Raw genomic sequence first — 15,944 nt, forward strand, 5'->3', positions numbered from 1 at the left:
TGTTTCCAAGAGAAAGTGTCCTTCATGCAAAGCAAAGTTGTCGGAAAGCTGGAAAAAGACACTTTGCCAGTGGTGTATTGATGCACTAGTAAAGGAAGAAGCATCTGCAGTTTGTGGCGACCTAGTCGCATCTGTGAGGAAGGAATTGGATGCTACCATCCAATCTTTTCGGTCATCCCTACAGGATCCTACCCTGAGTCAGCCATCAGCCTCACTGTCCTCTCAGGGTTCACAATTGGTTCCTTCGGTGGGGACAGAAGGGGTTCCTTCCACCCAAGGAGATAATTCCCCCTCACATTCCAAAGAGGGAGGGGCACAAAGTAGGCCCACTAAATACAAACTATCCTTAGAGCAAGTGGATGGTCTCCTGAGGGCAGTTTACATCACCCTGGGTCTAGAGGAGGAAAAGAAGGAACTGTCCCTGCATGATAAAATGTATGCAGGCTTGGAAGAGCCTAAAGCCCCGTACACACGTACCGATGGTCGGCTTACAAATGTTCCTCTTTTCTCCCCGGGATGTCGGTGTCTGCTGAAAAGTGCAAAGACAGCACAAGGACAGCACAAGAATTTTGTCCGCCGACTGCAGAAGTGATGTCATGTAATGGTTAACTTTCCCTGTGTTTTCTATTTTCTGAGCATGCCCAGTCTTGCAAATCTGCGGTCTGTCGGCCGAATTGTGTACTGACAGGCGAACAATCGTCCGTTCTGGTGTCGGCATACAAATATTTTCATGTTTGCACGAAAGACTTTTGTCCGCGGATTGTGCGCAGACATCTGTCGGAGGCACCATACTAACACGCGTACAATCGGCAGATCCTTCGTCCACCGACGTTTGTATGCCGACGATCGGTACGTGTGTACGGGCCTTAAGGGCCGTATCTTCCCAGTGCATCAGACCATCTCAGATGCAATAAAACATGAGTGGGCTGATCCGGAAAAGAAAACCTTCTTCCCTAAAGCCTTTAAAAGGCGATTTCCTTTCTATGAGGACCCAGGAGCTCCCTGGAATAAGATGCCAAAGATTGATGCAGCCTTCTCCCAGGTTTCTAGGTCGACAGACCTAGCATTTGAAGACATTAGAGTCCTGAGGGATCCCATGGATAAGAAGATGGACCAGCAACTTAAGAGATCCTGGCAATCCATCATGGGGAGTCTGAAGCCTGCCATGGCAGTAACCTGTGTGTCCAGGAATCTGGAATACTGGCTTAGCCAGCTAAAAGCACACATCACAGCAGACTCACCTAAACAGGAAATTTTGGATTCCTTCTCCACGCTCTCCACGGCCATAGCCTTCATTGCTGATGCTTCAGCAGAGTCAGTGAAGATGACAGCAAGATCTGCAGCTTTATCCAACTCAGCCAGAAGGGCTCTTTGGTTAAAGACATGGCCTGGGGATACGGCTTCTAAAAATAAGCTGTGTGGACTTCCTTTTCAAGGGGATCTACTATTCGGGCCTGGGCTAGACTCTGTTCTAGATAGAACAGCAGACAAAAAGAAGTCTTTACCTGTGAAGAAGAAACAGGCAGCAAAGAAGCTTTTTCGACCTCAAAAAGCTCAGCAAAATAGCAGACCCCAGGAGAAGAGAAGAAACTGGTCGACACAAAAACCCAAAGGGAAAGGAGGTGTTCTCTTCCATCCTCCTGTGTCAACCAACAAAACACAATGACAAGACATTGCCGGTGGGAGGAAGATTGAGGGAATTCCTCCCCTATTGGGCAGCCATAACAGAAAATCAATAGATTCTGGATATGCTGTCCCAAGGCTACAACAGAGTTTTCAGAGACGCCACCCGAAAGGATGTTTGTCACAAACCTCCTAAGAGATGCAGAAAAAGCCCTGGCTATGATGGACCTGTTAAAGGACCTGAGGCGACAGGGAGTTGTCTGTCCAGTTCCAGTGGAGGAACAACATCAGGGATTCTATTCCCACATATTTTTGATAAAGAAACCATCGGGGGATTTTCGTCTTATACTGAATCTGAAACCATTAAACAGGTCAGTTCTGTACAAAAAGTTTCGAATGGACTCAATTCTTACAGTCAGAACCCTGTTAACCACTTGCCGACCGCCGCACGACTATCTACGGCGGCGGTCAGCCCCTCACAGGCAAAGTGACGTAGGTCTACGTCGCTCGCCTGTGAGGGTTTAGGGAGCGAGCGCGCGCCGCCGGAGGCGCGCTCCCGCTCCCGCGTGGTCACGGACCCCCCCGCACGTGTGACCGGCGGACCCGATCGCCGCCGGCCACTCTGCGATCGGCGGGGGAGAGGGAGAAAGTCAGGCAGCTTGTGTAAACAAGCTGCCTGTCATTCTCCTCTCTGTATGAGAGCTGATCACATGGATCTACTATGTAGATCCATTGATCACTCTGCATACAGTTGAAGCCACAGCCAATCACAGTTAGAATCACGCCCCTAGGGACACACACAGCCCCTCCCTCAAATAAAGTTAACCCCTTCACTACCAGTGTATTTTTACAGTAACAGTGCATATATATAGCACTGATTACTGTAGAAATGTCACTGGTAACCCCAAAAGTGTCAAAAATGTCAGTCAAGGGTCCGATCTTTCCGCCGCAATGTCGCAGTACCGCAAAAAAAAAAAAATCGCAGATCGCCGCCATTACGCGTTAAAAAAAAAAAACAACAAAAATGACAAAAATCTTTCCCTTTGTTAGTAAACGCAATAACTTTTGCGCAAACCAATCAAAATACGCTTTTTGCGATTTTTTTTACCAAACATAGGTAGCATAAAACAAATTGGCCGAAAATATTAAAAAATTTTGATTTTTACATTTTTTTTTGGGGGAATTTCATATAAAAAAAAGGGAAAAATATTGCTATTTTTGCAAAATTGACGCTCTTTTTTTGTTTATAGCGCGTGATCAAAAAATCGCACAGGTGATCAAATACCACCAAAAGAAAGCTCTGTTTGTGGGAAAAAAAGGACGCCAAATTCGTTTAGGTACAGCATCGCACGACCGCGCAATTGTCCGTTAAAGTCACGCAGTGCCGAATCGCAAAATACCCTCTGGTCGTTTAGCAGCCAAATCCTCCGGGGCTTAAGTGGTTAAAAGGATGCTTCATGGCATCAATCGACCTAAGGGATGCTTACCTGCATATCCCTATTGCCCCTCGCTCACAGAGATTCCTAAGGTTGGCAGTAAATCTGGGAAAGGAAATGCTCCATATCCAATTCAAAGCACTCCCTTTCGGGCTATCATCATCCCCTCGTATCTTTACGAAGGTAATGGCAGAGTGTTTAGCTCCCCTCCGCCTTCAGGGAATCTCTGTGGTGCCTTACCTGGACGACCTGCTTTTCTTTGCCCCGTCAAAGGAAAAACTTCAAGAGGACCTGCACAAGGCAAGAGGTCATCTAGAAGCTCTGGGATGGATAGTGAACATCAAGAAATCGAATCTCACACCGGCTCAGCGGGTTCAGTTCCTAGGGTTTCAGTTATGCTCTGTGGAACAAAGAATCTTCCTACCAGAAGACAAACAGGTCAAAATACAGAATTTGGTAGCAAGGCTACAAACAAATCAGTGGTGGTCGATCAGAGAGATCATGTCAGTCCTTGGAAACCTGACTGCATCAATTCCAGCTGTCCAATGGGCAAGGCTGCATTTTCGGCCACTCCAATATTTCCTCCTCAGAATCTGGGATCACAATCCAGAGACTTTGGACTTAAAGGTAAAAATCCCCACCAAGGTCAAGAGGTCCCTTTGGTGGTGGAGAAATCAGATAACCTTGTCCCAGGGTTTGGCCTGGTCCTTCCCAGCAGACCAGAGGTTAACAACGGATGCCAGCAGTTGGGGGTGGGGAGCCCACTGGAACCAAAACCTGGCACAGGGGGTTTGGTCTCACACCGAGACAAGGAAATCCTCAAATTGGAAGGAGTTAAAGGCCTAGCTCTAGCTGCCTTCTCTCAAAATCTTCAGGGGACTCATGTTCAAGTCCTTTCAGACAATGCCACTACGGTGGCATATCTAAACAAGCAAGGGGGCACAAGAAGCAAAACCCTACAGCTGTTGGCAACGGAAATTCTGCAATGGGCGGAAAGGCAGTTACTTTCCTTGTCAGCAATCCACCTAAAAAGGTACACTAAACAGTGTGGCGGATTATTTAAGCAGGCAGAAGATCCGAGAAGCAGAATGGAGCTTAAACCCAGAAGTCTTTATGTTGATAACCAAGACTTGGGGAAAGCCAGAGGTGGATCTGTTTGCAACGAAAGAAAACGCAAAACTTCCACTTTACTTCTCACTCCACAGAAACGAAAACTCTCTGGGAGTAGATTCCCTGGCACATCCCTGGAGGTTCAGGTTGGGGTATGCCTTCCCCCCCTTCCAGCTCATTCCGTTGGTATTGAGAAAAATCCAAACGGAAAGAGCCTCAGTGATCCTGATCACTCCTTATTGGCCCAAAAGGGTTTGGTTTTCGACTGTCCTTCAACTATCAGTCAAACCTGCTTTTCAGCTCCCTCTTTGTCAAGACCTACTGCTTCAAGGTCCAGTCTATCATCCAGAAGTGGAAAAGCTAAAGCTCACCGCCTGGTATCTGAGGAGCAACTGCTGAAAAGGAAAGGATTTTCAGATGCATTAATTGCTACTCTGCTTTCCAGTAGGAAAAAAGTCACAAGGAATATATATGCAAAAGTTTGGAGGACATATAATACCTGGGGTGAATCGAAAGATCAAAAATTGGACAGTATTACTTCAATTTTGGAGTTCCTACAGGAGGGCGCAGAAAAAGGTTTGGCAGTAAGTACCCTCAAGGTACAAGTTACAGCCCGGGGGTATTCTTGGAAAGGCCCATTTCTTCAGAATCTTTAATCATCAGATTCTTTAGGGCCCTTACCCGCTCCAGACCAGTGCCTATTAGAAGCTTCCCCAAATGGGACTTGTCGGTGGTCCTTCAGGCCTTCACAAAGGAACCTTTTGAACCACTAGAAACGGTTACACTAAAAAACCTTACCCTCAAGACGGTCTTCTTAGTGGCAATGACATCAGCAAGAAGAATCAGTGAATTACATGCTTTATCAGCTATCGAACCTTTCTTGTCCATATATCCAGATAGGATAATTCTCAAGACGGATCCAGGGTTTCTCCCAAAAGTAGCTTCAACGAGAAACCGCTCACAAGAAATTGTGTTACCTACCTTCTGTCCTAATCCATCAGGAGATAAGGAGAAAAGCTTTCACTACCTAGATGTAAGAAGGGTCCTTATACACTACTTGGAGGTTACTAAAGAGTTTAGAGCATCAAACTCTTTTTGTTCTTTTCTCTGGCAACAAAAAAGGTCGCCAGGCATCAAAAGGATCAATAGCCAGATGGCTCAGATCCGCTATTTCAGAGGCTTACTCCCAAATGAAATTGTCTCCCCCACAGGGGATCAGAGCTCACTCTACTAGAGCGCTAGCCACTACATGGGCAGAGAAAGCTGGTGCCACTCCAGATCAGATCTGCAAAGCGGCTACGTGGTCAAGCTACTTTACATTTGGAAGACACTATAGGTTGGACCTTTTGGCAGCTGAAGATCAGGCTTTTGGCAGAAAGGTCCTGCAAGCTGTGGTCCCTCTCTAAATTGAGTAAGTCTCGATAATCCTCTCTAAGGTGCTGTCCTGAAAGACGTTTTAGGGAAAATTCAAGTTAGACTTACCGGTAACTTGTTTTCCAATAGTCTTTCAGGACAGCAGGAGGATCCCGCCCTATTGTATAAAAATGTATTGCTGTGATTAACCATATCTGTTTATGTGTTCCAGCATGGGCCGGAGGTACTCTTCTACAAACTGATGAATGGTGGGAGAAGCCTCCTTTTAAAATCTGGTGGATGGGGTGTTTCCCAATGAGGAGAGGGAGGAGCCATCTCTCTAAGGTGCTGTCCTGAAAGACTATTGGAAAACAAGTTACCGGTAAGTCTAACTTGAATTATTTAGAAAAAGACAATATTTTCACATTAAAAAAACCCACACACCACATCTACACACTGAGGGAATGCAACTCCTACAATTTAAAAAAAAAAAAAAAAAAAAAAAAACAAATTTCAACAGTTAGAAGTTATTAAACCTCACACAATGACTCTAGATATCTACTTTTCCGTGGCTGTACTTCAAAATACACATCCTATGATGTAGGATGTTTTATGTAGGATCTTTTAGGAGAAATCCAGATATTTTGCAACACAGAAGCTGCTCAGGTGGTTCTAATGGAAATGACCCTATCATTCTCAATCTGTTTGAGAAAAGCTTTTATAAAAGCCTACAATCTTTTCACAAAAGGAGCAGTTAAAGCGGAGTTCCACCCAAAAGTGGAACTTCCGCTTTAGGTGGTCCTACCCCCCTGACATGCCACATTTGGCATGTCATTTTTTTGGGGGGGAGCGGGTACCTAGTTTTGACAGGTACCCGCTCCCACTTCTGCTCGGAGCGCCGCGGCGCCCTGAGCGGAAGTTCTCCTCTCCCCCTCCCTCCCTGCAATCTTCTGGGACAAGTCAGAGGTCCCAGAAGATTGCCGGCCAATCACGGCGCGCAGCGCGACTCGCGCATGCGCAGTGGGTACCCCGGCTGTGAAGCCGCAAACTGTCACAGCCGGGTGCCCACAGCAGTGATGCCGGCGCCAAGGGAGAGGATCGAGGCTTCGGGCGGCCGCATCGCTGGACCGTTGGACAGGTGAGTGAAATGGCTGGAACTCCACTTTAAGAATGTGACAAAAGGATTCCTTAAAGCCTTGCAGTTCACCAAAGATGATCTGCTTATCACTTACAATATGACAGCTGAAAAAAGCATTACATAGCATCACTTTTAAACACAAAAAAACAAAAAACAAAAGTGCAAACATAAAAGTATTAGGGAGACCCATTTACCTTTCTTCTAAACTTACCCCAAGCCACAAGCAGACTTTGTCTGTAGGTGGCACCGATGCTTTACAATATACATTATCTGCCAATAAAAACCTTGTTTCCATTGGCTCCGTAGTGCCCTGTCAAAGAAAAAAAAGTTTTCACTTAAAAAATTGCATCTAAACCTAGGAACAAATATTTACGATTTCTAGCTTAGCAGTCCTTAAAGTTGAACTCTAGGCAGATTAAAAAAAAGAAAAAAAAAATTTACAGCTCTGTTATTAATACACAATTAACATGTATATTATTATTATTTTTTTTAAATGCAAGAAGTGTTAAAAGAAGAAGGTCACCTTTAATAACATTTAAACATGTAGTTAGGATGCAACATGTTACAATTTTTTTTTTTTTTTAAACACAAACACACACACACACACACACACACACACACACACACACACACACACACACACACACACAAGCCCTTAAGTACCTAAATCTGAACCTTGCAATTTCTGTACTGCAGGGCTGAAGTGTGATAGGAAAAAGCAGAAGCAGTACAAGGAGACAATCAGTTTATGCACTGACCAGAAGACAAATCAGAGTGACAGATGAGCTTATCACTGTGTGGCTCAAAATTAGAATATCAAAAAATTAATATCAGTAATTTAATTCAAAATGTGAACCTCATTCATTACACTCAGTGATATTTTTCCACCATTTCTTTTTTATTTTAATGATCTCAGTATCTCAGATAATTAGGTTACAGAAGACCAAAAAAAAAAAAAGTAATCTTGCAGAAACGTATGTCCATGTACAGTATAGTATATACTCAATACTTGGTCGGGGCTTCTTTTGTATTATTTTGTATTAATTACTGCAGCAATGCAGAGTGGCATAGTGGTGATCAGCCGGTGGCACTGCTGAGGTGTTATGGAAGCCCAGGTCGATTTGATAGCAGCCTTCAGCTCATCTGCATCATTTGGTCTGGTGTCTCATCTTCTGCTTGACAATACGCCACAGATTCTCTATGGGGTTTAGGTCAGACGAGTTTGCTGGCCAGTCAAGCACAGAGATACCATGAACATTAAACCAGGTATTGGTACTTTTGGCAGTGTGGGCAGGTGCCAAGTCTTTCTGAAAAATGAAATCTCCATAAAGCTAGTCAGCAGAGGGAAGCATGAAGTGCTCTAGAATTTCCTGGTAGAGGACTGCGCTGACTTTGGACTTCATAAAACACAGTGGACCAACACCAGAAGATAACAAGGCTCCCCAAATCATTACGGACTGTGGAAACTTCACACTGGACCTCATGCAACTTGAATTCTGTGCCTCTACAACTCTTCCTCCAGACTCTGGGACGTTGATTTCCAAATGAAATGTAAAATTTACTTTCATCCGAAAAGAGGACTTTGGACCACTGAGCAACAGTCCAGACATATATACACAGTGGCTTGACAAGTCTTGGATAGGTCTGTGTGGGACGGCTTTTGAAGCACTGACACCAACCGTATTCCACACCTTGTGAATCTCCCCAAAATGGATACAGCACTCTGAACAGCAGCTTCTGTAGCAATGGCCTTTTGTGACTTGTCCTTGTGGAGGGTGTCAATGACTGTCTTCTGGACAACTGTCAAGTCAGCAGTGTTCCCCATGAATGTGCAACCTACTGAACCAGACAGAGACCAATTAAAGGCTCAAGAAACCATTACAGGTGTTTGGAGTTAATTAGCCGATTAGAGTGTGACACTGAGTCTACAACATTGAACTTTTTCACAATATTCTACTTTTCTGAGATAATGAATTTTAGGTTTTCACTAGCTGTAAGCCATAATCACCACAATGAAAAGAAAAATGCTTGAAATCTATCACTGTGTTTAACTCTATATAATATACAGAGTTTTACTTTTGTAAGTGAATTACTGAAAAAAAAAAAAAAATACATTTGATGATAAGTCTTATCTTTTTTAGATGCACATACATATAAAAACTTAAGAGTTGTAAAGGCAGGAAGTTTTTTTTATCTTTATGCATTCTATGCATGAAGATAAAAAGCCTTCTGTGTGCAGCAGACCCCCCCCCCCCCAAATACTTACCTGAGCCCCCATCTCACAAGCAAGGTCTACAAGTCCCTCAGCCGTTCCTCCTGATTGGCTAAGACACAGCCGCGGCTATCAAAGTCAGTCAGCCAATGAGGAGAGAGAGAGGGGGTGGGGCAGAACAGCAGCTCCGTGTCCGAATGGGTATCCATGTACCCAGCACAAATCTCATTATTCATACTTTACTAAAATGAATCCAAGGAATTAAAGATCATGTATATTGCATTAGGGTAGACTTTAAAGGCTAAAAAGGAAAAAAACACTTTGGAACTCAATGGGATTTAGAGAGAAAAAGTCCTGGGGACTCAAGAAGTTAATCTGCTGGCTTACAGTGGAAAAAGATGGGCATAGGGCTGTAGCCTACACACATCACTATCGCTGTATAAAAAAAAAACAAAAAAAAAAAAAAACAAACAATGGACAGCCCAGAACATGTAGAATTGTACATTTTTCTTTCCATACCTTCCTTTATCTTGTAGTTTTTCAGTTAAAGAATAATATATATATATATATATATATATATATATATATATATATATATATATTTTGTGACAGGAAGTCAGGTAAATCTGTGGATGTAGTCACAGACAGGAGATACATTTCCACCTGGTTTAGAAAATTCACCAATTACTATAGGGTGTCGGCTGCAGAGGTAGCCAGGACGGCTTAAGGAAGTTGAAAGGCCTTCAGCTGTTCTGAATGAGGAAGTTAAGGCTTCTATAATTTGTCCAAAGGAAGTCTATTGATTGCTGCCTCCTGACGCTGTGTGAGCTGGGGAGAGGAGGACAGTCAGATGTGTGCCTCCCGACGCTGTGTGAGCCTGGGAGAAGGATTGCTGCCTCCTGACGCCGTGTGGGTAGAGTAGGACAGTCAGATGTGTGCCTCCCGACGCTGTGAGCATGGGAGAAGACCTCCTGAAGTGATGTGCGCTGAGGAGGGTAAAAAGTGTGAAGACTACTCAAGGTGAGGTCTGGGATTGTTTCTATGTGGAAGAAATAAATTAAATTAACTGTTTGCTATGTGAAGAGACAAGCAAAGGAATGTGTTCTATGTGAAGAGAAAAGGGACATGTTCAATGTGAAGAGGACAAGGGACATGTTCAATGGACATTTGTTATGTGAAGAGAAAATAAATGGACTATTGAGTGTCTGCTGTAGGATCAGCAAAGTTTGCCCAACAGTAGGTTGGAGACAGACTCTTTAGGTAGGTTCCTGTATGTGAGAAGGTAGCCGCCCACAGTGGCAAGGATTTATTTTGCGTTTTATTTTGAGGCTTGCACTTGTGTGAAGAAAATTGCAAGAATAAACCTTACACTGTTGTTTTCAACCACTTCTCGGCTATCTCCCTGTGTAACGAATCCCCCCCAAGGGGTCATCCACGCCCGCCACCGAGCTAATCAACCTCACTAATATATATATATATATATATATATATATATACATATATACACACACACACAGTGTCCAGCTTGTCATCCCACCCTCTCCTACCCCTATCACTCCCACTTTGATTAACTGAGCGAAGATATTCTTCTCTACATCATGCTCTTTTTGGGCAATAACCCTTTGGACATGTCAAAGCATGGACTCAGACCTCAAGGACACTAGGTCTCCCAATTAACAGTTGAATGATTTGCTTAATGCATAAGTTGTGACCTTTGTACATATTGCTCTATAGAGATGCAGAGGACTGCATGCTACCAGAAAATTGGGATCACTCATTGCACGGATATTCACTTTGACTAAGCCCTGGTGGGTGGTGTGAAATGTATCAGAGGGGCGTGGCTTAGGAGTTTAGTTCCCATTCTTCTGCACCTGCTACATTAGTGGTGTACAATATTTCTCATCCTTCACTACTTTCTGGATCAAGCACAAGATGGCCTGCACCCTTACACTGCTGTGAGACACCAGATCCCCCCCCCCAGCAGAGCACCTTGAGCGGCACTTTAAGTGGTTACAAGGTTTTGTGACGGTTTACCACTACGTCAGATGTCTTGTTACAAGTCGCTCAATCGCATATCTATTGTACGCAGTTGTATGTCAGTTGACCTTGTATTGGAGCAACTCACATTTCAATTCCAATCTATGCGTGCTTCACTGTACTGTTATCACTTGAAAAACGTTCTAATAAAAATGTATTCAAAATAAAAAGAAATAAAAAAATAAAGTACATTGTTTGGAAGAGACAAGAGTTACCTTTTTCTTTTGCATATGCTTCAAAATTTCTAACGTCTGTTTAATTTCAGGGATTTGACTCTTTAGTCTGCCAAAAGAAGAAAATGTCAAAATTTAATAGGGGAAAAAAAAAAAAAAAAACCACACACACGTCTGCAAGAGAACTCACCTCCTTTTCTTCTGAGAAAGATTTAATTCCATAAACTTATACTTCTGATATTGTTCATCTAATCGCTTAAGCACTACATCAGCCGTTTCATTTCCAGGTTTCTGCATAAATGAATCCACATCTTCCTAGAACACAACAGAAACTGAAAGATCAATTTTCATCATATTACTGCTGTGTTGTGGTTGGCACAGTGGTTTTCACTATTTTCTAAAGTTATGCCCAACCCCCCCCCCCCATACAGGGAAGTCTCAACCAGTGCGGCATCGCAAACCAATTGCATAGAGATCCTTCCCCACGGCAAAAAACTGAGAACCCATAGGTGTCCCGAACATAACAGGATGTGAAGGTAGGCAGCTTGATGTCTATGGAGGACAGGAATCCCCCTGATGCAGAGAAGCCACCACCGTGCGAACCGATACCCCTAAACTACTGATATGGATCAGAGAGAACTGTGTCCATCAATAAACGATAGAGAGAGAAAATATCCAGTAAGCAGCAGTTGTGTGGATGAAAATGCCTTGTTGATGTCAGAGGAGAATGGGCAGATGATAGAAAGAGAACAGTAACTCAAATAACCACTCTCACTACAATGAAGGTATGCAGAATATTAGCTCTGAACGCACAACACATTGAACCAGATAGGCTACAGCAACAGAAGACCACACCGGGTGCCACTCCTGTCTGCTAAGAACAGGAAAATTAGGCTACAATTCACAGACTCATCAAAATTGGACAATAGAAGATTGGAAAAAAAATTGCCTGGTCTGATAAGTCTCGATTTCAGCTGGGACATTTAGATTGTAGGGTCAGAATTTAGTGTAGACAACATTAAAGCATGGATCCATCTTGCCTTGTATGAACAGTTCAGGCTTGTGGTGGTGTAATGGTGTGGGGTATATTTTCTTGGCACAATTTGGGAACCTTGGTACCACTGAGAATCATTTAAACACCACGACCTACCTGAGTATGTCCATTCCTTTAGGACTACAGTGTACCCATCTTCTGATGGCTCCTTCCAGCAGGATAATGCACCGTGTCACAAAGCTCAAATCATCTCATCCAATAGAGCACCTTTGGGATGTGGTGGAATGGAGGATTTTCATCATGGATGTGCAGTGGATAAATCTGCAGCAACTACGTAATGCCATCATGCCATTTGGACCAAAATCCCTTAGGAAGGTTTCCAACACCTTGTTGAATTTATGCCACAAAGAATTAAGGCAGTTCTGAAGGCAAAAGGAGGTCCAACCCAGTACTAGCAAGGTGTACCCAGTAAGTGTATATCTCAACAGAAGTTAGGGAAACGTTTTGATGCGATATTCAAATTTTGTTTGAAAGCTAGTTATTAAAAGGAAACCTCTTAACCACTTACCGCATATCGATGTAGGGCTACGTTGGTAAACTTTGCGGGCTTATACCGGGATGATGCCTCTAGCTAGAGACATCATCCCGATCCCGGTACCGTGGTTTGAAGCAGACGGTCGGCTTTCCGTTGGTAACGACTGATGCGGCTCGGGAGCCGCTCGATCGTTACCCGGGGGGGGGGGGCCCCTCCCGCCGCCTTCCGTGGCTTTGCTCGGGGCTCCCGTCCCACCGGGAGCCCCGAGCACCCAGCCGGCACGTCCGCCGGCTGGATGGAGTCCCGATGAATGCCGGAAACTGCATTGATCGGGTCTCCGATGACGTAACCCGGAGGCGGCGTCCATGACGTCACTTCCGGGTTACTGTGCTGCAAAAGGCGGCAGTTTTAAAAAACGGCTGTATGCAAAAATGCAGTTTTCGGCGTTTTGCATACAGGGAAGTGTAGTGGAGGGGTCTAGGGTCTTTTAGACCCTCGATCCCTCCATAAAGTGTACCTGTCACACATATTGCTGTCACAAGGGATGTTTACATTGCTTGTGACAGCAATAAAAGTGATCAGATTTTTTTTTTTTTTTTTTAAAAACCTGTAATAAAGTTGAAAAAAAATAAAAAATAAATAGGAAAAAAAAAAATGTAGCCGCCCCCGTCACCGTTAGCTCGAGCACAAAAAAAAATGTATACGCAAGTCGAGCCGCGAATGAAGTCGCTGTTCAAACCCCACATGTGAGGTATCACCGCGATCGCCAGAGCGTGGGCAATAATTTAAAAAAAAGAGCTACACTCTACCTCTAAACTGGTAACCGTTAAATAAATTTAAAGCGTCGTAAATTGAGATCTCTATTGACCATAACATGTTGGGTATCTATTTACTCGGCGTGACATCATCTTTCACAATATACAAAAAAAATGGGCTAACTTTACTGTTTAGTATTTTTTAAATGCAGTGAAATGTGATTTTTCAAACTTTTCCAAAAAAATGGTGTTTTAAAGACCGCTGCGCAAATACCGCGTGACAAAAAATTTTGCAATGACCGACATTTTATTCTCCAGAGTCTTTGCTAAAAAAATATGTATAATGTTTGGGGGGTTCTAAGTAGTTTTCTAGGAAAAAATACTGGTTTTAACTTGTAAACAAAAAGTGTCCGAAATAGGGCTGGGGCTTAAGTGGTTAAGAGAAATTTCTCTATCGCTCATTGACAGACGTAGTCTTCTTGATTCTCAAGAGCTGGGTTATGTTGTCTCCGCAGGAGTAGGACTAGGCAGAAAGACAAAACGTTCTGGCTCCACCTTAGGGGCAGTCCCTGAGGGTATATCCTCCCTCTCTCTGCTACAGGGAATCAGTTTTTTTCTGTCTAGTCAGGAGTAAGGACCCAAGTTCCTTGCTGGGATCTTTTTGGTCCTGGCAAGATTTTTTCTTTAAAAAAAAAAAAAAAAAAAGTTTTTTTAGGCAGTTTTTCTCCAGTGTTTTTTTCCTGTGAGATCTTCAAGCAAATACGCCGGACTGGGCGACACTAGTGGTCACCCCAGCCGGCCTACGAGCGCGCGCAGACCATTGCATTGCGCTTGGTCGGCCGCCACACATTCAAGTAAGTATGCGGGGACGGGCTGGGTGTTGAGATCCAGTGGTCACCCCGGTTTCTGCCTACGAGCGCGTGCAGACCAGAGCTCCGCGCTGGGTCGGCCGCGACGGAGTCCCAGTGGAGGGACTGACCTGGCGAGTTAAAAGTCTCGCTTGGACGCCAGGAACCAGAGAGTCGAGGCGTCCGGAGTGGTCCACAACCCCCCACCCCCGTGGAGAGGGTATTGTGAAGAGAGGGTGCCTGTCGGTTCGGTATGGTGAGTAAACGTTCCCTTTTTTTCTTTCCTCGTTATGAGGCAGTATGAATTATGGGCCCCTCCATACATGGTCAGTATATATCTGACACTAAAAGTCCCCCTTGTAAATACAGTATGTGTTTGGTGGGAAGTGGACTTGGTTTGAGAGCTAACACTCTACCCAGCAGACTGTAGCATTACAGCAGACATAGGAGGTATAATCCTACCTTATTTGTAGTGTATCTCCTGTAGATCAATAAATCGCCTCTTAGCAGAGATGCAGGTGGATGTGCTGGGAAAACGATTTCGGCGGTCCGCCGCCATTTTGCCGTAGACCAAGTGCATGTATGTCCTCAGGTCACGCCGGCCGCCATGTTTTTGGAGTCTATTGTCTCTTGTATGGGGGCGGCCATGTTTCATGAGCCCAGCTACCTCGTGGAGAGCTGGGAACGCCGGAATGCGTACACAGGGGGCGGAGCCACGTCCTTCTACCCGGGAAAAAGCAACAGCTCCTTCCAGTCTGTAAAAGACAGACGCTGACTGCAGTTGGTTGGAAACTTCACTGCATCGGTTGGTGAGCCTTGGGGGTCCCTCTCTCTCTGTGGGGATCGAGAAGCAGGTACTCTGAGGGGCGCTATTGCGCTAGGGGGAGACACAAAAAAAAAAAAAAAAAAAAAGTTTTTTTGTTTTTTCTGGCAAAGGTGTCCTGAATTAACATGGACCCTGCCACTCGTGTATCTCCTCCGGATCCCCTCGAGGGGTCTGCAGGATCCTCCAGCACCCCACTGACGATTGAATCATTGTCAGCTATTATGGAAACTTGTGTCCCGGGTGGAAGTGGCTTGTCAGGGACAGGGCGCAAGAACATTCCGGGGGTGGAGAATTGGCAGGCAGATTATCTCAGCCGTCAGACTCTGGATCAGGGGGAATGGTCCCTCCATCCAGAAGTTTTCCACCAGTTGTGCCTACGGTGGGGCACCCCGGATGTGGATCTGTTGGCATCACGATTCAACAGGAAAGTACAGAGATTCGTGGCTCGCTCCCGCGATCCTCTAGCAGAGACCGCAGACGCACTGATCGCCCCGTGGGGGCAATACCAGCTAATGTATGCCTTCCCTCCTCTCGGGTTACTGCCAAGACTTCTTCGCAGGATAGAGGAGGAAGGAATTCCAGTAATTCTGGTAGCTCCGGACTGGCCTCGTCGAGCTTGGTACGCCGACGTGGTCAGACTGGTGGCGGACGTCCCGTGGAGACTTCCTCTCAGGGAGGACCTACTGTCTCAGGGACCGATCTTCCATCCTGCTTTACGATCGCTGGCTTTAACGGCCTGGCTATTGAGACCCAGGTGCTGAAGGACAAAGGTTTGTCAGCTTCAGTTATTCCTACTCTAGTTGAAGCAAGGAAAGCGACTTCCAGAAAGATTTATCATCGCACATGGAAGTCCTACATTGCATGGTGTGAACCTCTGGGGTTCCGTCCACGGTCTTATTCGGTT

General features: G+C 44.8%; 1 protein-coding gene across 1 annotated transcript in view; it reads right to left on the reverse strand.

Annotated features, from left to right (window-relative positions):
* The window catches only part of VBP1 (VHL binding protein 1), a 37,471-nt gene that overhangs the window by 10,540 nt on the left and 10,987 nt on the right, over positions 1-15,944 (reverse strand). Inside the window, exons 2-4 of the mRNA XM_082263779.1 lie at positions 11,273-11,397; positions 11,125-11,191; positions 6,872-6,970 (exon numbers count right to left, since the gene is read on the reverse strand). Coding sequence (XP_082119905.1) covers positions 6,872-6,970; positions 11,125-11,191; positions 11,273-11,397 — 291 coding nt within the window. The remainder of the gene's footprint in view (positions 1-6,871; positions 6,971-11,124; positions 11,192-11,272; positions 11,398-15,944) is intronic.

The sequence above is a fragment of the Pelophylax lessonae genome (genome assembly GCF_965119305.1).
Source record: "Pelophylax lessonae genome assembly, chromosome: 7".
Classification (NCBI taxonomy): domain Eukaryota; kingdom Metazoa; phylum Chordata; class Amphibia; order Anura; family Ranidae; genus Pelophylax; species Pelophylax lessonae.